General features: G+C 33.9%; 1 protein-coding gene across 1 annotated transcript; it reads left to right on the top strand.

Annotated features, from left to right (window-relative positions):
- The first annotated feature begins 639 nt into the window (after positions 1-639).
- On the top strand, positions 640-10108 carry LOC113226641. The gene is made up of 9 exons (XM_026459359.1): positions 640-678; positions 3476-3615; positions 4098-4272; positions 4678-4914; positions 6082-6243; positions 8392-8529; positions 8702-8799; positions 9554-9647; positions 10088-10108. The coding sequence occupies exons 1-9, from the start codon at positions 640-642 to the stop codon at positions 10106-10108; spliced, it is 1104 nt and encodes a 367-aa protein (XP_026315144.1).
- Positions 10109-26557: the final 16449 nt, after the last annotated feature.

Genomic DNA, 26557 nt, shown 5'->3' with positions numbered 1-26557 from the left:
TTCTACCCAACCCATAACCCATTTAACACAACTAAACGATGTACAGGATGCGCTACGGCTATGGAACTTGAGGGGAAAGTACTTTAAGTGTAGATAGGATATTGCTTCAGGGAGACTTTTTTTAAATATACTTATTAACACCGCATTCAAAGACTTAAAAGTTACTGGCCCCACCTGAGAATCGAACCGACCAACATGTGACAAAAACATCATGTATTTTTATGATGCCGATCGAAAGAGTAAATTATAAGGATTAATTCGGTTTAAGTAACATAGTAACCTCAATTTAAAGAAACATGAAATTGTACATTTAAGGTTATGAAAATGAACATGATGCATTGTTTTACAGTCGGTACTTGAAAAAATATACCGCGGTTTTTTATGTAGTAATCCAATCCAAAATTGATCCTCTTTGAAATTATTACTGAGATTTATTCAGAAAATGCTAAAATTTATTGTAAATGAGACTCCAAGTTTTTTATTGGTTAAAATAATCATAATGACAACATTGGGGTATTTAACGATCTGTCAACTTTGCGCAGACCACGCTTTTGAAATAAGGCGCTATTCTAGAAAACCATAGATGTATAAATATTTTTAGATATGTGTATAAATATGTATTTTTAAATTACTTCCAACATGCGTCGGAACATACCGCACCTATTGAACGACAATGACGTAAGTGCAAAAATTTGAAAAAGTAACCTAATAATAGGAAACGACTTATATGAAAACTGTTAAAATGTAATGTGCGACATCAACCATAAAATAATTAGCTTTATTGCCGCCTGAGGGAATTTGCGTTGACGATGATGTCGAGTGTGTGCGTATGTCGAGTGTATGCGTCGTTGTGTCATTGGAGAAGGACTATAATTCAACAAAGACTCATTGGCTAGTTGAGACCAGCTGCCCGCTCAGGGAGCGGTTAGCTTATTTCAGAGAACAACATTGACTTACCTGTGTTTTATGTCTTTATATATCATGAACTATATTTCTTATATCCTATAACAATTAGTTATTTAGGTTTAGGTTTATCGAATGTGTGAAAGAATGATAGGGTCTCAAAAAGTAAATTAATATCACTATTACTTATAAGCTCCTCTGTTTAAGATAATTTTGAGATGACTTGGTTTTCGTTCTTTAAGCATTGTATACTATATATTTTCACCAAGAAAGGAAGAGTTGATGAAAATATTTAATTGTTATTAACATTTGAAGTTATGTAATGAAACATTAATACTGCATTATAACTTTTAGTTATATTATTATCATTGTTAGGTGAAAGTACTTACTACCGTCAACATAACTCTTAATAAATGTATACTTTATGCTTGCTAGTATCTGAAACTGAAATGTGTTCCAAAGTATATTGCTGAATTGATTGATGTAATAATTAACCACCGATCTAAGAACTAATTTTTATTTTAAAGCTAATGTTTTGACTTAACCTCAATGTTCTTCTGGCATTCTTAAAGTTAATAAACATTTTAATAAGATTAACGACGCAACTGTAGGTGCTTCCCAGAATAATAAATAAATAGCAAGCAAAATAATAATTTTGAATAATGCAACTTTTTCACAAATACAGCCCATATATAACCTTATTAATGATTTTTTGCAAAAAGCACTATAATTAATCCCAATAAAAAAATATCAGTCAAAGAGTAAAAAAAAATTTCAAAAGCGTATTCCTCAAAAATGAATTTTTTGCACTAATGTCATTGTCGTTCTAGAGGTGCGATACTATGTTGGAATCAAAAACAAAGTACTCGTTGCAAGGCAAAAGAAAAGTAATCGACACAATTTGCCATTGCTCTCTGATAGTTACACTACTTTGACTTGATTTTGTGTTTAAGGCTCAGTTTATATTGCGGCGGAACAGAATGGAAGCGAGTTTTTGTAGCGATATTGTATATGTGCATACCATAAAGTTCAATATGCCATAACATAATGAACTTTACGGTCAATTGTATAACGTACAAACTAGGTACCAGCCAAAAACTTTCATTCAAATCCGCGAGAGATTTTGGCTCATAACTAGTTTGAACGTTACACAATTTACCATAAAGGTCATTATAATATGTACAATATCGTTACAAAAATTCGTTTCCATTCAATTCCGCCGCAATATAAATTGAGCCTAAATGAACTAAGATGCAAACAAACACTAATTTTGAAAGAATCGGTAGATTATAACATGATTGAAAGTAACCGTATCTTCGGTATAATAAAGCCGTATGCGATCATACGTCAAAAGCTCTTTTATTACATGAAACTTGAAAGTCATAAAAACTACATGAAACAAATTAGTATACGTATGTATTATTATGTAGTATTCATTCAAGTATTACAACCCCTTAATCGCTCTCTATTTATTATTTTTTTAATTTTATTGTATGTTGATATACCCACATACGTGCCGACATCGACTAAGGTGGCCAACTAAAAATCAGCGCGGGGTATACTCTGCCTCGCATATGCTGAGGTGGTGACCTATTCGACGGGCATGCAAAGCAGCTTACAATGATTGGTTGTTTTTGTCTATAATTTTATATAATTTTTTTTTAAATATAAATATAATTTTTTACTTGTCTTTTTTTCTTCATCTTTTCTTTTATGTATTTTTGCCTTTATGAATTAATTGACTATCTTTTTATTCTATTCAATATGTGAAATTTTATAACTCTCCTACTTAAGCATCAAGTTATTGACTAATTTCGTTGGTAGAATTTGCAGTACTTGAGTGGTGCGACATTGACGAAGTGTAACCTTATCATGTAGAAGATAAAGCTTATGTGTCTCTGGCTGCAATTAGAAGCAACCCTTAGCAACAATTTTCAAAACATTTGTAATAAAAATAGAAAATATGACAAATGGTATAAATTTGAAAGAGTCTAAGAGCGGTTACACACGGCGACTTCAGCGACTAGCAGTCGCTAATCGTCTATCTTTACACACGCGCGCTATTTTCAGTAACAATGTAAACGCGATGCAAGCACGCAACTGCATCGATACAAACGCGCGATTGCATCGCTACACTTGGCATTTATTGGCGATTGCATCAATCGCGCGTTTGCATCGATGCATTCGCCTATAAAACGCAAGTGCAGAAATCAAACTCAAACATGTTAATGTTCTATTTATAAAAAGGACACGACGACGTCTCGGCGACTTGAAAGCGATATACTAACGAGTTCAGGTGAAAAATGAATACAGCCAATAAAATTTAATATTCAAAGTAAAAAGCAGTTATTATCCGCATGAGGGCAATATTGGCACGCCATATAAGCATTAAAAGAGACAATTGGGTGAAGCAGATCCTTTGTTCTACCCGGCGGCGGCGGTAGTCCTTGATTGTAAATTTAAAAAAAATATTGATATCAATAATCATGCTTTGTGGCCAGTGTTATGTTTTTTATGCGGTAGTTTTATTGTCACAAAAAGCGGTGAGGAATGATTTTGTTGAACTACGTAGGTATACGGCGGCGGCGTGATAATTAGTACCATAACTTTTCAGGTAAGCGATATACCCCAGTTCCGAATACTGGCTCCACAATTCGTTTGCCCTAAAGATGAAAATACTCCTGTAGACAAACCAGACAACACAGTCATTACGTAAGTGATTTCTTATAAATTATTAATCTTATCCCACATATAACACACACGTAATTTACTTTAAACTTAAGCAACTCTGTTAAAAAATTAACTGCTATCAGCCCCCGTAGCATGGCTACGCATGATAGCCGCAACGTGCGAGATTACATATCGATATTTTTATTATAGGTACTCGATTATGAGAGTATGATCATTAAACTGTAATGAAATGGGAGTTTGTATATACATAACGATAATTTTATAAATCTAAAAATTGTAAATTTGCCACAGAAAAATATTTTTAAAATTCTTATAATGAATGGCGACACGCGCTATTCAACTCGGTGCACCGTGAGATTATGTGAATGTGTGCGTCTATACATACAAGCGGCGCATCTACGTTTATATGGAGTTAGACCAATTGTTTGAATATACTATGGTAGTGCTATTGATTTTGAGTAACTATCATCAGCTTAATGGTATATCATTGTAGCGTATTTCAGGTTGCAAACTGTTTCCGGCGCAGACTTCCCCGTCGCGTGGTCAGTGCGCTGGGCGCAATTGCCAACACCCACCCAACGCTTCACTATTATGTTATGGAAGGCGGCACGGGCACTCGAGATACACCTTAACACACCTCCTAAGGAACCTTACGTTTATGTCATTGACAATGCACAGGTTCAAAACATTTTTACGATTTTTGTATGATTTATTGCAAGCAACTAACCATCATCACCAGCCAGAGTTAGGCCCAATATACGCCATTTCGCCCGATCCTCAGCTAGTCGCATCCATCTGCTGGCAACAGTGTTTCGCAGATCGTCACTCCATCTAGCCAGAGGGCATCCTACACTTCTCTGCTGTGGTCTGTGGCCTCGAAAAGAATCACCTCAAAATCATAGTATAATAAGAACAAGTACTACAACTATCAATTGTTCGGCGCGCAAATGATTTGCGCGAAAATTATACCAGGATCGCTGATTGGTATCTTGATTATGTAGTATGATAACCGTGCTCCTGGATTTAGGTAAATGACAATTCCTCTATTATTTTTTGTTCAATAAATTGTACTTACATCTGCAGCTCCTACACGGAATCGACTACATATTCAACGTAAGCTCTATTAACCCAGATGGTACGGTGTCAACCTCAAAGTCATTTCACATCGACAACACATACGGAGACCAGAAACTGGATATGGTTGAAGGCATAGGTGATTTACTGTCGATTGTACTTATTGGGGAGCAGAAGACGTTCGCGGATGTGGAATTTGTTCTTAATGCACAGGTTACTGCGTGTTTTGCTACACAGGACTATTATGTAAGTAATATAAAAAGATATATTTAGAGGAGCCCTAATAATCTCAGGACAGAATACTGAAAAAACCAACCTCAAAAGTCATTCATCGTCTAGTTTGCCACCCTTAGAGGTGGAATATTTTCTTCAAATTTAAAGTGGACCACTACTGAAGTACCCTCTTTCCAGCAAAAAAAGAATCATCAAAATCGGTTCACAGTTATCGCGTAACGTGCATACAAAAAAAAAGACGTACAGTCGAATTTAGAAGCTCTTCCCTTTTTAAAGTCGGTTGAAAAAAGGTTGAATAATGATAACAATGTTCATATTATAAACCACAGGCCACATATGCCAGGACGTTAAAATAAAATAAAAAAAATATAATTTCTATGGAAATCAAAATTTTAACTAAGTCTTATCACCTTTTGAATTCGATCAAACGCTCTGATATTATGTGGCTAATGGTTCATACGAACCTTGTTATCAACCTTTAAACCTTTTTAGAGCTCCTCTAAATATGTCCATGAGTATTTAAATATAAAAATAGACGTGACATTTTCCGAAAAGTACTTAAACCTGAGTATCGATTCACTTTTATTATTGTAAATCTTTGTGACACACACAGACCAGTAAGGTCATATTTTATGATAAAAATTATACAAATTAAATTTATTAAAACGTATTTAGGTACATATATTGATGTGCTATGTATAATGCATACAAAGGCAATAAATATAACGCCTCGTTTGTGTCTTAAAAAAGTACTTAAAAGGAATGAACCCTTACAATTGAGCCTTTCGATCGGGATTATAAAAATATACTTTTTCTTTCACATTTGATCGGTTTTGATTCTCCTGTCTCCATGAAGCAAAACATCCTATCGACAATATTTAAAATACTTTCCCTACGTGTCGCATTTAAATAAAACATCTGTATATTTTTATTGAATGTTATAAAACATCTGCCTCTGTGACGGAACGGTTACCATGCTGGTCTGCCACGCAGAGGTCCCGTGTTCGATTCCTGGACCGGGAAAAATATTTGTATGGCCTACATTTATTTCTCTCGTAAGTTTGAGTGTTATCTGTGGTTGACTATATGTGTGTTCATGGCACCCGCGATAGAGGCTTTCCTAGTGCGGGGCTTTGAGTGTACGGGTGTACGCGTTATCTTACCCAAGGATTTTCGTAGTTCATCTGGACGATTCGAAGCGCAGACTCTCAAAGGCAAGTGTACGTCTCCAGTATTAGAGGCAGTCGTTTGCGAATACCCCCTTATTCGCTACGAGCGGGAATTTCGTACGACGTGAACTGTGAAGTCATCAAGGAGAGTACGGGGCATCGAATCACGCAGGTGACGAAAAAAAAATTACCGTTAATAATATATTATTATGTTTCCAGTCCTACGAGGTTTATTTATTTAAAAACTATTGTTCCACAAAGTAAATTACAAATTTAAAAAAACAATTTAAAATATAAGTGTGCAGCGAGCTTAACCCATAAAGGGATTTCCAATTTAAAAACCCTCTAAAAATAAAATAAAATTACGGAACGAAAATACCATCTTGTAATACGGTAAATCTCCTTAAATTTATATTTTAAAAATAAATATTATTAGAACGGATTATTGGAATTTCATAAATTCCAATTTTCCTTCCGCTTTACCTTAGTAACCCAACGGTTTGCGCTGTGGGCGCTCGATGAGGAGGTGGAGGACCAATTTAGGGAATGAATATTCCTAAATAATTTGTTCTGCTTTGGGAACTTTCTTGCTCTGGTTCTCATAGTACATTATTATTACACTACTGCAGATTTGCGTATCACTAATAATCAGGTTTCTTCCTTCATCTTTACATTTGTAAAATTAATTGGCACAACAAAATGCTACCGCTAGCTATGTCGTGCCATGTGTACACAGAAGAAAGAAGAAGAAGAGAACAGGAGTAGTCCTGTTCTCCGTCCGACGGTCTGAAACAATTGCTGTTAAATAAGTAATACTCGACCAAATCAAAAGCAATATCAAGTATGAAGCTTCATTCGCATTATGTGTTTTTAAATTTGGTCGAGTACCCCCCTGGATCGAAACAAGCAGAGCAACAAATAGGTACAGTAGAATTGCTTGGTGGGCGCGACATGTGTGCCAACAGTACGCGGAGTTCCACATACTAGAGCTCAGTCCGCCATTTTCGCTTTGTATGTTATGGTCGTGTCAATTATATCGCGCAACACCTCGAAAATCGTTATACATAATTTTAAAAATTTTAAAAATGCCTTGTTTCGCTACTTTGGAGTGCAAAAATAATAGTTGCTCCTGTAATATTACCCGTGGTGGTGTTTCATATCATCGTTAAAAAATATGTTATTGAATTTTAATAAATTTTCAATTTTCTGTTTATCGTGATATTTGTTTGTCGTTTTTAATTTAGTCGAGTATTACTTATTTGACAGTAATTGTTTCGGACGAATGTCAAACAGAGGACAAGAGAAGACCCCCCAGAAACGTATCCAAATATGTCAAATATCAATCTCAATAAAAATCACAAACCAAATTTTTTCTTCGTGTCTATATAGTTATCTCACAGATTGTTATTTTTAGTCAAAAATTAAAGAGACAAAACTATAACCAATCAGCAAGTAAAAGTTTATCTAATATTTTAATATAATTTTATAGTATGTGTAATACATCCGATGATAATACTGCCGTCCACAACTAAAACTTGGCTAAGTGACAAAATATTTTTTTGAGATATCTAAAATTGGGTTATAGTTTAACCCAATTTTAGAATATTAAAATTGTTTGATGATAATTCAGCTGTGCATCGTTGGGTAAGTTCCGTTAAGTCGAACACGTTAACTAATTTTAATTGTTTTTAACTGATTTCAAAAAAGAAGGAGGTTCTCAATTCGACTGTATGTTTTTTTTTTGTATGTATGTTACGCGATAACTCCGGTATTTATGAACCGATTTTCATGATTCTTTTTTGTTGGAAAGGGGGTACTTCCATAGTCGTCCCATTTCATTTTGAAGGAAATCATCCACCTCTAAGTGGGCTGTTCACGCATGAATATTCATTTTTATAAATAGCGCCTAAATTTTCGTAAGGAGCAATTCAAATTAAAAAAAAATTTTAATGGTTGATTTTGCTATTTCTCCAATTCAAGGCGTATTTCTCTCAATATTCTTTGAGTGTGAGAACCGATTTTTATTATCTCCAGTGAGTGGCAAATTTAAGAATATTTCAATAAAACTTAGCAAATGGACGTAATTCCATGTATTTTTGAGGTCAGTTTTTTTAGTACTTTGTACTGAGATTATTAAAGATAATTTTGTTCTCTAGTTTTTGTTATTTGTAATAGTTATTTGACGTTTTGTCACTTACCTGCAGTTTAGTTAGTGGACGGCAGAATTATCAAAGAAAATAATTTCGAACAATCACTCTGTTTTTTTTTTAATCGCAAGGTTCACTAGTTGAGAAAAATAAACTAAGCTTCATATTTCTAGAATGGACTTCCAATCCAAGTACTACAAAGGAGCCTAGAAGTATTTCTCAACGTGGACTACTTAGTGGTTCCAGTGAACAAAGCGTTTAATATAGAAGCTTTGGTTATCAACCACGATCATTACCAAGAACCCATTAGTGTAAGTATAATTTATTGTAAATACGATTAACTACTTTTGGATTTTGAAATGGTGGCGCTAGTAACATTAAAGACTTGTTAACTAAAAAAATAAATAAAAAATAATAATTTGTATAATTTAAAAAAGGATACTAGGTGGATATAAATGGTTGCAATATATAATTTTATTACAGTTCAGATGGGACTGCAAATTTCTTGACGATCCTTGCGAATTCGAGAGTGGGGAAAACGGCACTCTGTCTTTTCCAACAGGACTACCAAATTTGGGACAGTATGTAACAAACTTAATTAAATTCAAATTAATTATGAATTTCAATCATTATAACTTTTTTATAAAAAAGACCGACCTCAAAAGTTTGTGGAATTACATATATTTGTGAAGTTTTATAGAAATCGGTTAACGGAAAGTGGGTGCAATCCGATAATTTAGATTTATTCCCTAACTTACTCCCTTATATTTTTATTGAGAGTTTTTGTGAAATAACTACTACTCTTGTTATGACACAAAGATCGAACACAGAAAAGTTATATATACGACCCGGTGGGGCTTGAACCCACGTCCATGCTGCACCGTAGTATTGCTCTAACCATCTGAGCCACGGATCCAGTTGCCGAGTCATCGAAATTCTCCTGTGTTTTTGTTGTGGATCTTTGTATTGACTTTCGGCATTCTTCGCCGCTAGTGACATCTAGTGAGAGATTTTTTAATAACCTTCTCACACAGCCGATACCTTGACAGGTATCACAACTGACTTAGAATATTTTCTTAAAATTTGAATGAGACCACTACCCCGTTTCCAACAAAAAGGAAACGTCGAAATTGGTTCCTAAATGTCGGAGTAATCGCGTCACATAGTTACACAAAAAAAAAACAAAGAAAAAGATACAATCGAATTGACAACATCCATCTTGAAGTCGATTAAAAAATGGTTCACACTTCTCTTTAAAAGTTGCCGCTACTGATGTTCTAATAAATAAATACTTTGATGAAAAGAAAAAATAATACATAATATAAACACTTTTAGGTACGAAATACGGGTAACTGCAATTGTAAATGAACAAACCGCTTCAGCTACGGCGACATTAAGCACAGTGGTAAATTCATTACCAGTTATTCAGGTACAAATTACGACAAAATTTTTATTTTATTAGTACTGTGTTTGAAATTCGTGGATTTTTCGGTATTACTTCTTCATATGTGAAGCTTGAAAAGTAATGAGAACAATTTAGAAAAATATAATACCTACAAACTTAAGAGTACTTAATAGCTTTAAATTTTAATTTAATTTTATTTTATTTTGTACTTTATCTTATGTTGACTTTAATCTTGTGCTTGAATTTCGTAATCTCAAAAAGTTTTAATTTTCTTTTTACTGTATTCATTTTTGATGTTATGATTTTGTAGTTTTGAATTTGAATTTGAATTTTATTATAATTATTACTTTAATTATTAGTTACTTACACTTCGAACATTGGACCAACCAACATATGTGCCATTTTAGCGAATCGCAGCTGTCGCTACAAATCTTTTTGTACAATATTTTATGTATTCCTTTTAGCTTGAGCTTACTTGTTTTTGACGCCTGTTTCTTATTTTATTTTTTCATTGTTTGTTCTGTTTTATTCGTAACTGTACATTGTTACTTAAACAAACTGTTCCGTTGTGTCCATTACATATTTTGGTCCTCGGAGCCGAATGATGTAACGAATCGCGGCAGTCGCTATAGCCATAAAATAAGAATTTAAATTATATAAAGGGAAGACGATATTGTCCGTCCTGTTCCAGATAACCCCAATACATAGGATTATAAATGAAGGAAGTCAGCTAAATCTCGTTGCCGATGCGAGCAATATCGCACCGACATGTGCTCTCACGTGGTATTTTGCTACCGAAGAATATTTAACACTCGGTATCAACAACACTTCCGAAAATTCTCAGGTACTCAAATCAAGACAACACTTAATATAATCATACATATATTACATTATTTACTATTATAATATATATGTAACTTTATTATGTACGTATACCAAGTATGTTCATATCATGTTGGAAATGAAACTATTTTTCCCGATTTAAATCGCGTATATTTGTTTTTTCAAACAAACCGACATTTCGGGCTCTTTACAGGTCCCATGTTCACGGTTGACTGAGGTGGTACAGTCTTCAACCAGTTATGTCTAATATTGATGCAAACAACCCTATTTTTTCACTATAGTTACAATAGTTATTAATTAAGTACCTTATTTTTAATTTTACAAAGAAAACATTCCAATTTATGCTACATTAAATTTTACAAATTATTTTATTGAATGAATTTTAATTAAGTTCAATTTATTGTTGATTAATAATAGAAATTAGAATAAACTAAAACATATTAATTAGTACTGCAGTCTTATGTCTGTTTGGGATTTTTCATTAGAGGAAATACTGAATCCCAAAATTTTGAAACTTTGTTTGAAAAAACAAATATACGTGATTTAAATCTCGAAAAATAGTTTCATTTCCTATGTGTAACAATCGTGAAAACCTAAGAACTCGATATTTATATCACGTTATTTATTGCCATATAAATTAACGATTAGCTCTCTAGTATATTGTTCTTCTTGTTAAAGTGAAGCACCAACCTATTGTGTTTTTATTTTCTGTTTGGCCCAATGGTTTTCTGGTAGAGAATGCCTTCTGGCATTAAGTCCGTCATTTGTACTTCAGTATATTGTACAATGAAGTGTAAATAAATAAATAAAAATGGTCCACGCAGATAATTAAAATTATTACCTAACCCAAAAATAGTATAAAATATTCGCAGCATTGGTAGGCTCAAACAAAACCACTGTGTACCAAGAACCAATGTACCAAGACCGCACCCTGATGGGTTCCACCCAAACACTCTTCATGAGTAAATTATGTACATCCTCAGAAATTCCACTGACTTCACAAGTGTAGTTCACCCTGTTCATCAAATATACAAAAATTATTTAATGGAACGTGTCCGGATCAGAACTTTCGAACGCTGACAATTTACCTGTTTATGGTCAAACCAAGGAACAAGAGGAGGCTCACACTGCATGGTCGTGTACCAAATTCCTTTTTCCGTGGACCTCAATTAAAAAAACACATTCCATTATTTTTATAATTTTAACTTCTAAGAGTTGCTGAGTTCAATACTCAACAATGATTTTTTTTACAATGTGCCTAAGCATCAAGTCCCGCCATCTGTTTCCTGAACAAATTACTTCCTCAACGTGAAAAATAATATTCTAAATAATAACAAAACTCATGCTTAGTTTTAAACTGACTTGTCTTAAAACCTTTTAGTGGCCTATTCTCGTTTTCCTATCAACACAATATTGCAAGCTTTTTTTTTACTTAAAGTCTATTGGCTTAAGGTTTTTGTAATCGATTTTGTAAATTTAAAACTAAAAAGCGTTTAAGTGAAATCGCTTTTATAAGCACACTTATATAAAAAGTACAACGCTTTAACGTTTATAATTAATACGTAGTTTTTCTCTATCTCTATGATAGGTATCTGCGCAAAATCAAAATATCGTGTGTCAAATCAATTTTGTCACTATCGTTAACTTTATAGAATATTGCTATTTAAAAAACTGTGACGTCAGCGAACCGTTGGCAAAATAATCTAGTAATTAAAAATAATAATAAATAATAATTCTTAAAAAAGCAATAGAAAACTCGGTGTCTTATTCTCATGTCAAATTAGCACATTCTTAATACAGTTGTGTAACATGTAATCAATTTAACTAAGTAAAGCAGGTAGATGTAATAAAACTAAAATCTTTCATTACTATTTGCTTCTGTGGATAAGCAAAGGGTATAACAGCATAAAAATTGCTACATTACATTTTGAAACATTTTTCCTTTTCGAAAAGCCCTTTAATCAATTTAAAAATATATTTATTCATTTACTTTTTTTTGCAATAAATGATACGCAATCAATATTTTGTAATACTACTTACACTTTCGATATCGTTTTCGTCTGTTTTATATCTGGATAATAATACTGGGTGTAATTTTCAGGTAATTTTTTTGTTCCTAATTACGGTGACAATATTATTTAAGTACCTATTCAAGTATATTATCGTAGAATATTAAATAATATTTCAGGGTGCCACACTCGGATATTAAATAATACTTCAAGATAATAAATATTCTTTCTTTCATGGGATTTTTCAACTTATGTCTCTCAGATCTTTTGCGATTTAAAGCTCTGAGTGGCAATGCAACTCTTATGGACAAGCGTGTCGTTTACCAAGAGGCGCATGACTTTATAATCATAAAAAAAATTGTAGACTGTTTAAATAATTAAAATTGCCACCGAAATTAGGTAAAGAAAACTAATGTGAAAATTACCTATTTACGATTTTACACTAAACTACACTGGTATACACTACGGCGACAATTGATATTTAATATTGTTCTTTGTTTTTAGCATGGTGAAGCATTATCGGACACGATAACAATTTTTTCATTAGAGGAGAACTTTTTAAATGAATTGACAGATTTTACGAATGCTACTGAATGCAGACAAGTAACTGCAGAAATAACCGCGGCTTCTGGCCGAGCTCGCTTCGTGGCAGAGTGTGGTTGTTCAATGGCGTTTGAATGTGAAACTAATGGGATAGTATACGCGGATGTCAATTTTAAATTGAATCAAAGTCCTAAGCCTGGGGAAATAATGGTGGGTATGAGAAATAAATTACAGCTTGTTATGTTGTTTATGAATAATTCAACGCTCATACATATAATAAACTAGCTGCACCTGGTACTCATCGCAATGCCACTGATTGCTGAAACAAAAGAAAGTAACGTAGTAGTGAAGTGCATTTGCAAAAGAACTGCATTTTCGGCTGCAGACGCATTTGTTGAAACATTTGACGAGTGGACCAGTACTCGATATTTTAAAATGCTTATATTAAAAGTTTTGTCAAAATCGGATGACTATTATAAAAAATAAATAAACGTAAAGTTAAAGGCGGCTTCCCACGGCCCATGGCTTCACGGGCCGCGCTACGCGAGCTCCGTGGGAAGAGGACCTACGCAGCCTCGCTCAGTATTGGGTCATGGAAAAGTTTCCATTATGAAAAAGTAATGTTTTTCAGAAGAATTATTATTTTTCCCGGTATTTTTCCTTTACTTTTCGACATTTTACGTTGACACCTGTCAAAAGTTGAAGTTGCTGAACGAAAACAATGGAGGTTTTTATTTTTTTCCATCCTCTAAGGTTTTTTTCGCTGTTTTGAAGTCAATTTAAATCTCGTTTTTCTCTAAGTGGGTTTCAGCTATACAAGTTCATTCTACAATTCACGCTAAATAAAACTTCAACTTTTTAGGAATTTTTCCGGAAAATTTTCCACTAATTGAAATTTTTCGGAAAATTACCCAACAGTAGCAATGATATTATGAAAAGTGGGCTCGCCTGCGAAGGCACAACGAATCCGCTGCGTGTCGGTACTTCCACGGCAGGCGAAAATGTATTTTAATGGTAGAAAATCACATAAAACAGTATAAAAGACAATCAATGTAACAATAATACACAAAGTTATCATACATTAAACAGTTACATTTAAAGTATTTATTATCTGCCTAGGTCACACCAGCCTCAGGTACAGCATTGGAAACGGTGTTTCGCATAAGCACTCTCGCTGTGGTAGATACGGACACTCCCCTGCAATACTCTTTTTACTGCCGAGTAGGCACAAACGACACTTTGCTCTTGGGCTCATTCTACGAATACCGAGCTGTGGAGACTTTCCTGCCATATATGGGTAAGACATTATATTATGATGTGATTATTTTTATTTATATATAGTAAGTACTTAATTATCTATTTATAAACGATAATATTGATTGACATATTGGTTTCATTCTGATTTTTACACGTTCGTCGTCGACTAGAATTATAAAAAATGTTCTAAATATGACATTGGCTTATATGACTGTTTTTAGTTTCATTTGTATACGTATGTACATTTTTTCGCGATATTTCATTATTTGGTTCTAGTTTTGGATGGCATTAATGCAGGGCATTATTACGTTTAGGCCGCGACAGTCGCTATGCCGGGCAGAGTAAGTATGTACACCTAATGTTCGATCGGTGTTTACCTAAAACTGATGTACATCTTTCATTTGAGATTGACATTTCACATTAACCATTTTTTGGCTTAGTTGACTTTGAAATCCAATTGGAAATTGAAGAATATTTTTAATTTGAAATACATATATTTTTTCCTCTTATTCTAGGAAAACTATGCCATCAAAAATCCTAAAACTAAGTGGCAACAGCAGTTCGTCAAGGCCACGCGGGTCATATTATATGGCTAAATACGTAGCGTTTGACACCTGCGTGAACGAGATCGCAAAATTAAGTGCGTCATGCCGGTCATTTTAACCCCCCACGGCCCCAACAGGCAGATTATATGCCGGACATTTTGACCCACCACGGCAATGAACGTGTTAAATTTTCAAATCGTCTCAAACCGACTCCACAATTTTGAGTTATGACAGTATTTAATTTCGTATGCGAAATATACAGACAAGAACAAACGTACAATCAAACAAATGGACAGCCATTAGGAAATGAAATAAAAACATTCATATATTGCGTATTAGATGCAAATACCCCTTTCTCTTGGTTCCTGGTTACAGTCCCGAGCATCGTAGACATTATATGAATAAAAGTAAAAATAAAAGAGTATTTTATTATCGCATGTTCTGCAATTATAGACTCTTTAAAATATTTGTCCATCTTGGAAATGGGATTAATGAACTTCTAAAGATCTGATAGGGAAGATAAGTAATAAGCTGTAAAAATAGTTTAAAATTACATGGAACTAATAGGAATAAATATGACATTTTAAGGTTACAGTTGTTCCACGTAGAACTGAGTACATTAACTACTGGGAATGAACGAAAAATATTGAAGTAATTTCCCTTTGTTATAAAAAATATTTTTTAAAGATCATCTTCAAAAGTGCTCAGAATTCTGGGCACTTTTAAACACGATGGGAAAAGAAACTAATTTGAAAATGGCAATTTTGTTTTGCAATTTTGGCGGTTATTTAAAATTGAAGCGTTTGCACAAATATGAATTTAACAAAAGAACGTCTAGGTCCAATATTTATTTTTGAATTTTGTTGCGGCTCGAATGAAAAAAAAAATACGCTAAAGTACAATACGCAAAAAGACTGCTTCGATGTTCTACAGGCTACGGGCTCCCAAATTTATCTTGATGACAGTGGCGGCAAGATATGACTCGTCATGACCAGTAGAAACTAACTTTTCACTTCAGACACTAATTTATTTAAATATATACTAACATAGACATTGTTACTAACCAATTTGGCCGTCGTAGTCTGTAAAAAATTGGGTTATTATAATATATTGGCACTATTTATAAGTGATTCAGTGAATTTATGTACAAGTATATATACAAAATCGAAACCATCTCAGTACCAGTTACCCGATAAGTGCCTACCGCTGAGTGCGCCGACGTCGGCGCAAGCGCTCATACACGTCTTTCATTTATGATCATTCGGCTCCGCATGACTGCATACGGCGTCCGCCGTATGGACAACGTTATTTTCACCTCTCTGAGCGCGTATGTAGGTTCTTCTTTCCTCGTAGTGAGCGCTTGGTGTCAAGTCAAATTTAGTAGGCTATTTTATATGTACAGTATAGTGTAGGTATTTTCGATTTTGTATGAAAGTGATGTATCTATTACCTAGGAACTATTACGTAATATGTGCCTAAACTCACCTGAATGTGAATAAATGTAGGCCATACAAATTTTTCGGGACCAGTATGGTAACCTTTTTCTACAGAGGCAGATTAGCATTCAAATAAAAAACCCGATCAATGTCAATATGTTCACGATCAATGCAACCGTTCGGGAGCTACGATGCTACGAACAAACATACAATACACCGACAAAGGCTTCAAAGTTCTAACTTCCTTCTTTTCACGTTGGGTGTTAGAAAAAAGTGAAATTACTAAACAAAATCAGGTGGCACGGTATTAAAGGAATTGACAACAATTTTAGAGTTTATGACGATCGTAAACTTCCAATAATCCCAAGCCTTTGTTTTGCTTTAGGTTATTACCATACATATAGAAGAAAAGGAGAGATATGGTATGGGGGCGTGGTTTGCGTCGCCTCGCTATGGTCAAAATGACCATATCGAGGTGACACGCCTACAAACATCGCCACAGTGACATGGATCGCCATGTCACTGTGGCGATGTTTGTAGGCGTAAGTGTACATAGAATAAGCATATTTATTTCAAATACATTATATAATTTGGTTCAAACGCTTACCCCGCGGTACGCCTTTCGAGTTCTCACTGCCTCTTACTATAAATCGCGCTACTTTCACAATGTAATATTCTATTATCTAGGAAATTTTTTCAAAGTCAAAATATATATCATTTATTTCAAATTCAAAGTCAAATATCTTTATTACGGAATATCTGTCCATAGAGGTTAGTAACAACGCACTTATAAATATAATAGTGTTATTCCATAGGTAAAACAAATTTACAGTGGTTCAAAAATAGAATCCTGAGCGTAGCGAGGGTTTCAAGGCACGAGATGCAAAACAACTTTGCTGCCTAGCGAAACACATAACTTTTCACCTCACTGTAACGAGGAAAATTGTAGATGAAAGAAAAACAGTTGAACGTTGAACTATAACAAATCAGTTTAGTTCTTCGACGAATTAAATTAAACTTAATACGACGAATTTATTAATAAACAAAATTAGTTATCGTTGTCAATTTAATGTCAACAATAATAAGAATAAAAAATATACCCACGGATTTATATTACATAAATAATTTACGAGAGCTCGCGTAGTTGAACGTGTCATTAAGATCCTTTTTTCATCGAAAGAAAAAGTTAGGTGCACCACAATTCATCGCATCATCAAGTTCGAATTTCAAAAACTTTTTCTAGGCAGTGGAAAAGGCTTTTCCGCGCAGGTTTCTAATGAGAAAGAAAGCCTTTCCGAGCTCTGCAACTGCAACTGCAGCAACTGCTCCTTCACTAAGATGACTTTCCTGAAGAAGAACGAACAAGTAACTCTAGGAGTTACTTTTTTCAAAAGAACTTAATGCTATGGAATACACTTTGAATCATATTTGTGTGGAATCTAGAGGTATGTCGTCTTTCCATTCATCTTTATCTAATACGTAGTCTTCAATTTTGTAATATGACTTTCAATTAAAATATTTTTAATGTAGGTTTTAAACTTAAGAAATTATAATCTTAATAATGGTCCGGAATCTTATTGTAAAAAGAAAATCTTATTGTGGAAAGTACAACATGTCTCAATATAGTACAAATTAACAAATACTACGAATAAATATGACAGCCCCATAACAAAACCTAGTAAGTGCTTTAGACAACATTTTACAGGCGAGTCAAGGTCACTTTTAAAGTTTAATGTAAAAAAGTAATAATTAGGTAAGGTATCAATCAACGAATATATTGATGTCACAAAAATGATCACAACGTTTATTTTGTACCTTTACTAACTTAAATATTTATACATAAATTTATAAGTTAGTGTAGTAGCCAGAATCAAAACACAGTATAAGCATTTGCTAGGTATTTGGTTTAGTCATAGCATTAGAAAATTTGGAATAAAATTTGATTTTGTTTCACTAATTAAATTAATAAAAAGACTAAGATTTTCAGTATCAGTTAAGTTAGTTACCATTTCAAATACCTAGTAAAACACTTTAACTATTTTAAAATCTTGCAAGTACACCTGCTATGTTTTGAATTGTTTCTTTGGCTGCTCAGGAATGAAACTTAAGCGTGCCTTACTATGATTTTAAAGTTTCGAAATCTCTGATGAATTGTAGAATTTTAAAGCTGCTGTGACCATTAGGTGGATAGATCTAGATACTTACTGTGAGAGTAGTATTCCGCTAAAAAATATTTGTTCGTTACTAGGTTTCACCCTGGAGCAGCCGAAGACTTAAGTATATAAATAATTATTTAACAAATAAATAATAGCATAATAGACAGCGTGTAGTAGTGAAGGCATGTGCGCATACCTTATTTAATAAAAATGTAAGTAACTACAGTAATAATTCTCACTTAAATAAAAGTGAAAATTGTAATATATAATAATGGTTAGTAGGTATAAAATGATATCTCAAACTATGGTTTTTATGCAATCGTTGCATAATGAGGATGCATTTATTCGACACGAATTTCATTTATTTAGCTTTTACGTTTTAGCTTAAATAGAATACATGAAGACGTGGTAATTGGGTGGTCGCCGCGTGGCGGCCGCGCGAAAACTTTCGCCTCGTGTAACTGATCGCTGAGGGTTCTTAAAGTCAAGTACCGTGTTTAGGCCACGGCGCTTTGCTGAGTGGCTTAAGTAATAGGTACGAGATTTAAAGACATAATTACGTAACGATTGCATACAATACTTTTCTAAGAGTTCGTTAAAATAATTAAACACAACCAATATTTTGTTAGCAATCCACAACAATAACTCCACTGAAAACTAAACATACCCTACCAAACAAAAAAAACCAATGAGATAGAATAGGAGTAAGTGTAGGTACGTGATTAGCCAAGTACCGCTTATAGTTTAAACAATCAGAAGACAGTAAAGCGTTTGAGTAGCGTCATATTTTTTGATGTTTTACTATGTTTTTAAGTAGTTCCTTTCTTTCAAATGGTTACGCATTTGTACCTACCTCTTATGTAACACTTTGAGATATTATTTAATAAAATTATTTGAATGACGTGTTTAAGGACACTCTTTGAATCAGCAAAAATACGACGTTCTTTTGAAACTCGTTATAGTTCTGTGTACAAAACAAATTTTGCAATTCAGTAGCGAGTGCTACAGACAATACATTTGGTTCAGAACTAAAAAAAGCGCCTTTGTGATATGGTATAAGAAAGTATAATTAAATGCGAAAAATATTAAGCATGAAATATGACAAACAAAAACAATGAAATAATTGTGACTATTTAGTATTAAAACTAACTTCACTGTTATGTAATGCGTGTACGAGTCTGAACACGAGTATGTACTTTTAACGGAAGTGCAGCGATTTGTGTTGCTTCAAACATCTCACATTCTTTTAACTCAACCTCTAATCGTAATTTTTTACCAAGAACAGCAGGTAGCAATCGTTATATTGCGGAAAATCAAGCACAAGTGTAAAATGCCCAACCGTAAAACAAAACAAAAGAACGGTATTATTAGAAATTTATTACTCTCATAAACTCACTGTCCATTTCTCCAAAAGTGTGCCACCTAGTTTTATTTTGTCATTTGTTCCTTTTTAGAAAGGCTTTGTTTATCTTTCACAAGTGTTCTTTAAGCCGACACGACAAGCTCAAACAAAACAAATACACCGGGGACAGGTAGAAAGATTATATAAATTAATTACTTTTTTTGAGCTTCCGAACATTCCAAAAAACCCTTGTGGTGAGACTTTGGCATTCCTCTCCATATCACGGCTGTTTTTCACAGAAACGAATATTGCTGTTGACTTGAAATTAGGTAATTTCAAGGTAGGTACTTTTTTAAGTAGGAGTAGAGCTCCTTGTGAAAGAGTCCGTCCAGGGAAAACTGTCACCTTACCTATTTCTGCCAACAAGCAGTAATGTCAGCGTTACTGTGTTCTGGTTTTGAAGGGTAGGGTACTGGTGAAATTACAGGCATGTCAATTTATGTCTCAGTGTGACTCAGATCTTTGCCATTTAAAGCTCTGAGTGGCACTGCAATTGTTATGGACAGGCGTGTAGCTTACCATCAGGTGCACGACTAGTTCGTCCCGGTACTTAGCATTATAAAAAAAGATCGGTTGCCCACATCTGTCATTATTATAAGTAATTATGGAAATGTAGTTTTAAAGAAAAAGGGTCTTCAGTCAATCCATTTTTTTTAATGTACAAAACGATATCACCCTTATCAATTCGAAAATTCTTAAATAAGTAAAAATTAGAAAAATAGAAAAAACAAATAGTTTTTTGTATTTGACGTGTTTTGCAAATGAAAAAAATCAGTACTTCCGTTACGCACCGAGAGTTGGTACGTTCCCTAAACTATACACTTGCGAATAAACTATTTTTCTTATTAATGTGGGGAAAGTTGGTGCGTAAGTTTTACTCGCACTTAAGGCGAGTCACCAGGAGAAGCGGAAAAATCTGTTTTGCTAACCAAATGGTTTAAGAATTTACTATTTAATAACTGTCTTAGAAAAAATATACGATACACCTAAGGATATTGTCTAAAGAATGTGTTAATCTGTTACTCGATATACTTCCCTGGATACATAAAATCCTGAAAACCGGCTAAAGTAAAAGTGTAAAACGAATTATTTAAGAATAAAATATCCAACTTCGCACATAATTTTTAAATGGAGATATTTCTCTTTAAATACTACAGAGAAACTGCTAAATGCTATAAATAAAAAATGCGGTTTATAAACGCCGTCCGTCTGCCGGTGCCGTCGGTCGCCATCGTGCGCTTGTCGATGTCGAATCCGTGTCAAATTTCATCCGCCTGCTTTTATTTTATTCATATTAATTTTCAACACTCGGGTTGCGGGATGCGAGGGGCAGCCCCCACACCTCACCTACTCAAATGTAGACTCGCGTTGAAATACCTCGCCTTAACGCTTTTTTATGGGTTTGTTTTCTATCCTTTACAAGGTCTCTTATGGAGACAAAATAGCGCTTAAAAGAATATATGTCATCTAATATGCGACACTTTTTCTTTTCCTTTGATAAAATAACACGTTTCCTTTAGTATAACAATTTACGAGATGTATCATGTTGTTAGTTTTTCGAGCTTACTATTCATTGGAAATAAAAGTATTTCTTCGAATCTGCATCCTTGTTTACTTTTTTTTAATCAAACCAACGTTTCGAATTCAGATAGCCGTGAAAATGTAACGTTTAAAGAGCCTAAAACGCTGGGTTTGTTATATATAAATAGACGCAATGAGAGATCCCGAAAAATTGTTTCTTTCAGTTACGATGTATAATGTTTATTTTAACTTAATAACAGATTTCCTTAATACGTACGTAAGTTTAGAACGCAGAAACGATGAAAGCAACTTATTGATTACCAATAAGTTATCAACTTTGAATAAGTTGCAAGTTTGTGGTTATTCACAAAATGATTATAACTAATTACAGGTTTCTTACTGCGATATGAGTCCTTTTTATTTTATATTTCAATTACTTATATAGACAAAAAATTTATTTTAAGGTGGAGTTCTGAAAATACATGAGTTTTCTCATACACTCTCCCACACTTGTAGTAGCAGTAGAGCTTCTTGTGAAAGAGTTCGTCCAGGGAAGTACTGCCACCTTACCTATTTCTGCCGCCAAGCAGTATCTAATGTGAGCATTACTGGCTTCTGGTTTCGAAGGGTAAGGAGTGCTGGTGATATTACAGGCACATGGGACTTGTCAACTTATATCTCGGATTTCGAGCGCAGTGGCAGTGCCCCTCGGATCTTTGTGATTTAAAGCTCTGAGTGGCACTGCTATGGACAGGTCGCTTACCACTAGGCGCACAACTTGTTTTTCCCGTCACTAAGTATTATAAAAAACATACATGAATACCCAACTTCTTTTTAAGTTTTCTAAACGCTTGTACTTTGTTGCCTCTTTATAATATAGCTTAAAATATTTATATTAACATCTCTGTCAAATTTGGTGTAAACGTAATAGTGCAAGGAGAACCGAGAATCTTAGATTCAGACCTCTTGATCTACTTTGGATTCCAGTCTCCTGCAGATTTTACCCTTAATAAAACCTGATTTATTGTGACAAAAATTTTGTAGCCATAATTTGTGGGGTGAAATAATTTTATTATTTATTTATTTTATTTTCCCCATTTAGGAACGGTTACACTACTGGGGATTTTGGGAAAATAAAATGACCTCATATCGTGATGAGGAACTTGTAATTAATGATAATATAATCAACTCGAATAAATTACATATATAAGTATATATCTAGTCGTAACTTTTTTATTTTTATAACATCAAGTGACGGGACGAACTAAAGTCTAGCAGTAAGCTACATGCCTGTCGACAACTGTTACAGTGCCACTCAGAGCTATAAATTGTAAAGATCAGAGGGGCAATACCACTGCGCCCACGTCCTGTAATTTCACCAGCACCCTTACCCTTCAAAACCAGAACACAGTAATGCTAATATAAGTGCTTGGCGGCAGAAATAGGTAAGGTGGCAGTACTACCCTGGACGTAGTCCTTCACAAGGAGCTCTACTGCTTCGAAACTTATATGCATAGAAGTCTACAAAATTATATATCTATCTTTCATCGAAAAACGATTACAGTTTTTCAATGTTGCCTTCAAGACTCTTCACTCTAGTCTGTTTCTATGTAGATTTTTTTTATAGATGGTGGCACGGAGCTATGGGCAGAAGTATGTGATATCCTGGGTGCATGTTCAACTGGAGTTCCATTTAAGATACAACTCTCCCCGGGAGACGGAGCTGCCATGGGCACATTCCTTGATGACGTCAGGGGCCTCCTGCGACGATGCGAAATGATGTACTTTAACAATGACGTCATGGCCGCGGTGATTACTTATATGGTAAGTGTCTACCTGTAACTATAAGTGAGTAACCTGGCATGTAATTTTTTTCAATGACATTGTCACAGTTGCGAAGGTAATTTTTTATTTTAGATCGAATTCGAAAGTAAAAAATTTGCCAGCTGTCTTTGTTTTCCTTTATTTTGTATACTCATTGTTTCTACAGACAATTTTGCCTTACGTAATTTAATTATCTGTAAATTTGGTTGCCTACAGGCATCCACGCCTACAGGACAGACTATGCCTAGTGTAGGAATCAAAAGTAACTCCTTGCGCGAATATTCTTAATCCGGATCGCAGCACCATTATCAATCAACCTGTATTTATATTTCGTGTTTTTTGTGAAAGAACAAATATATATTTTGTTATTATTGTTATTATGTATTTGTTTTAATTCGTATTAATTCAGGTTTGTTAGAGTTAAATTTTGCGTTCTTGAAAATTTCGTGTTTATTTTTATAATTTTCATTTCATTTATGTTAAGATGTTACATTTTTAATTGTGAACCGTTTTAGTTTTATCCTAAAACTTTAAAAAATACATTATGTTTTAATTTCGATACTTTTCAATAAAGGTATTTCTGATGATGAATAAAATAATAGTTAAACAAATAATATAATAAAAAGGCCGCCTTGAGATTAGTCCTTCTGTTTGAGAGCTACGACGCCACGAACAGATACACAAACTAAGACTTCAAATTCATAACTCCCCTATTTTCGAGTCGGGGATTAAAAAAGTTGAGTAAAATGCTGCTTATTGTGTGAAATTTGAATTATCTTGTTCCAGGTAACAAATCAATCTGATATTCTTTCAAAATTCATCACATCTATCCTGGAAGCTTTGACAAACATTAGTGAAGACTGTCTCAGAAGGAACTATGATGAATATTCGACTTTATTGGCGTGGTTAGATAGCCACGGCTTTGACATTAGTGCATTGGTACAGTGAAATTGATATATTGAGTAACGAGACGCATGCCATATCGTGTATGGCTGTATATACTTTTATGGGTTATACCTAAATGAGTAATATTGAAATAATTGCGCATGACTTGGTAATTATTTGAGGTTAGTTTAACTAAATAAAATTGATGTTTTTGCCGCCCGAGTTAGCAAAATACACACAAAAAATAAACAGCTGGCGCTTGTATATGTAAGTACACACTATACTTCTATATTGCAACTAAACTTTGAAAATTTGAAAATAGAATCTGTGAAATTCCGTAGTTTTAAAAATGGTTATTTAATTCTGTTAAATCACAATCCTAACTAAATTGTATACATTTTAATGAAAATGCATAGTACAAATATTTACGAAAGTATGAATATACTAATATTATTACAACTTTTTTATAAAAAAAAAACGACCTCATAATTTGTGGAATTACATCAATTATTATAGTGGCAGTAGAGCTCCTTGTGCAAGAGTTCGCCCAGGAAAGTACTGCCATCTTATCTATTTCTACCGCTAAGCAGTAATGTTAGCATTACTGCGTTCCGGTTCTAAAGGATTGAGGGTGCTGGTGAAATTACAGGCACATGGGACTTGTCAACTTGTGTCTCAGGATGACGAGCGCAGTAGCAGTGCCCCTCAGACCTTTACGATTAAAAGCTCTAAGTGACACAGCAATTGTTATGATAGCGTGTCGCTTATTACCGCCTGGTGGCAAGCACGAATTGTTCGTTCCGTCGCTTGGCATTGTAAAAAAAATCTATTTGCCAAGTTTTATTGAAATCGGTTAGCGGAAAGTGGGTGAAATCCAATGAACCGGGTTCATTGCCCAATTTGTCACCCTTAGAGGTAGTATTTTCTTTAAATTTGAATGAGACGACTTTCCCACAATAAAGAATCATCGCAATCAGCTCACAAGTGTCGGAGTAATCGCGTAACACAAACACAAAAATAAAAAATAAACAAAAAAGAAAATCGAATTGAGAAACTTCTCCTTTTTATGAAGTCAGTTAAAAAGACACCAGGAGTGTATATTTTTCACTGATTGTAGTTTGTTTACTATTCTCTGAAATAAAAGTATAAGTACCTTTTTGATCACATATTTTTGAACACAACACGAGGTACTTATGTTTGTAATATCTTATATTTACACATCATCGAAAATATGTGAACGTTTACAAATTCATTGCACTCGAATATACCTATTTAGTAAAATACTGTATGCTGTTATCGGGTCTATTGAAAACCAACTTCGTAGCACTTTCAGTGGAACGACAATAAGCTGAGTGGATGACGTATTCCTTAAAAGCACAGCGAACACTATTATATGATTTTTGTTACATAATGTATTTAAGTCACTTAGTCTAATTATTTATTAATAAGTTTTATGTATTATGTATTTCACAAATCCGCACTCGGAATATAACATAATAAGATACCACTCTCACTCGTACGTCTGTCTTTTTGGAAGACGGAGTAACATAACATTTGCAAGGTTACAAATTATCATAAAATTTTAAATAGGCATGTAGTTGTTGCCGACAGTTTAACGATAGATTTTGACAGAAAGTAAAAATTTTACCAAAAATATCAGATTTGTAAATATTACGACTTTCTAATGACTACTGCATTATTTTCTTCTTTAATCTTATTTTGACAGTTGCCCTACTTTTTTGTTATAATACCAGGTGACGGGACGAACAAGTCGTGCGCCTGGTAGTAAGCGACACGCCTGTCCATAACAATTAGAGTGCCACTCAGAACACCAAATCGCAAAGATCTAAGGGGCACTTCCACTGCGAACGCCACCCTGAGACATAAATTGACAAGTTCCATGTGCTTGTAATTTAACCAGACCATTTTAATTACTCACTAGTAATAAATTTGTACGAAGGTACGAAATAAATTTTTACTCATATACATTTTAAAAAGAACAGGCGAATTTGATTATCTATATAGAATTAAAATTAAAAACTTTAAAACATGTCTCCTCTTTGTATTTTTAAAAGTCATAGTTCTAAACGCAGTGTATGTAAGTATGAACTTACAAAAATTGACAATTCAAATGTACCTGTTCCTGTGGACATATGCACCGATGATGCTTCAAATGTAACAAGTTCGGCTATTTATTACATAAGAGCGACCAATATTCAGTCGATAGAATATTTATCAGGTTACTGCTCCAAGCGGGCAACACTTTTGAGCAATGAACTGTCATTTTACTCCATCTTCAAAAAGACAGGTTATAAGCAATTTGCACTTGCTTATTGTCGGTCGTTACTGGTTACAGCTCAGAGAAATCTATTTTAGTCAACGACTGTACAAGCAACAGCCTTTTCCATATATTCTCGAAAGTTTATTGTATTTATTGGTTGATGGCTTTTTAGTCCAATAAATAGGAACAATATATTATTATTATTATTATTAAATCATAAAAAGTGTTATTA

This window comes from Hyposmocoma kahamanoa, unplaced genomic scaffold (genome assembly GCF_003589595.1).
Source record: "Hyposmocoma kahamanoa isolate Upper Pololo Valley unplaced genomic scaffold, ASM358959v1 192, whole genome shotgun sequence".
Lineage (NCBI taxonomy): Eukaryota > Metazoa > Arthropoda > Insecta > Lepidoptera > Cosmopterigidae > Hyposmocoma > Hyposmocoma kahamanoa.
The sequence above is the reverse complement of the archived record's forward strand: the minus strand, read 5'-3'. Positions and strand labels throughout refer to the sequence as shown.

What these genes read in the sequence shown, in the direction of transcription:
- LOC113226641 (XM_026459359.1), top strand. Translation starts at nt 640, where the DNA reads ATGCGTCGGAACATACCGCACCTATTGAACGACAATGAC. An exon ending in CGGGGCATCGAATCACGCAG is followed by an intron (nt 6,244 to 8,391) that starts GTGACGAAAAAA and finishes TCATATTTCTAG; the next exon opens with AATGGACTTCCAATCCAAGT. An exon ending in GGACTACCAAATTTGGGACA is followed by an intron (nt 8,800 to 9,553) that starts GTATGTAACAAA and finishes AAACACTTTTAG; the next exon opens with GTACGAAATACGGGTAACTG.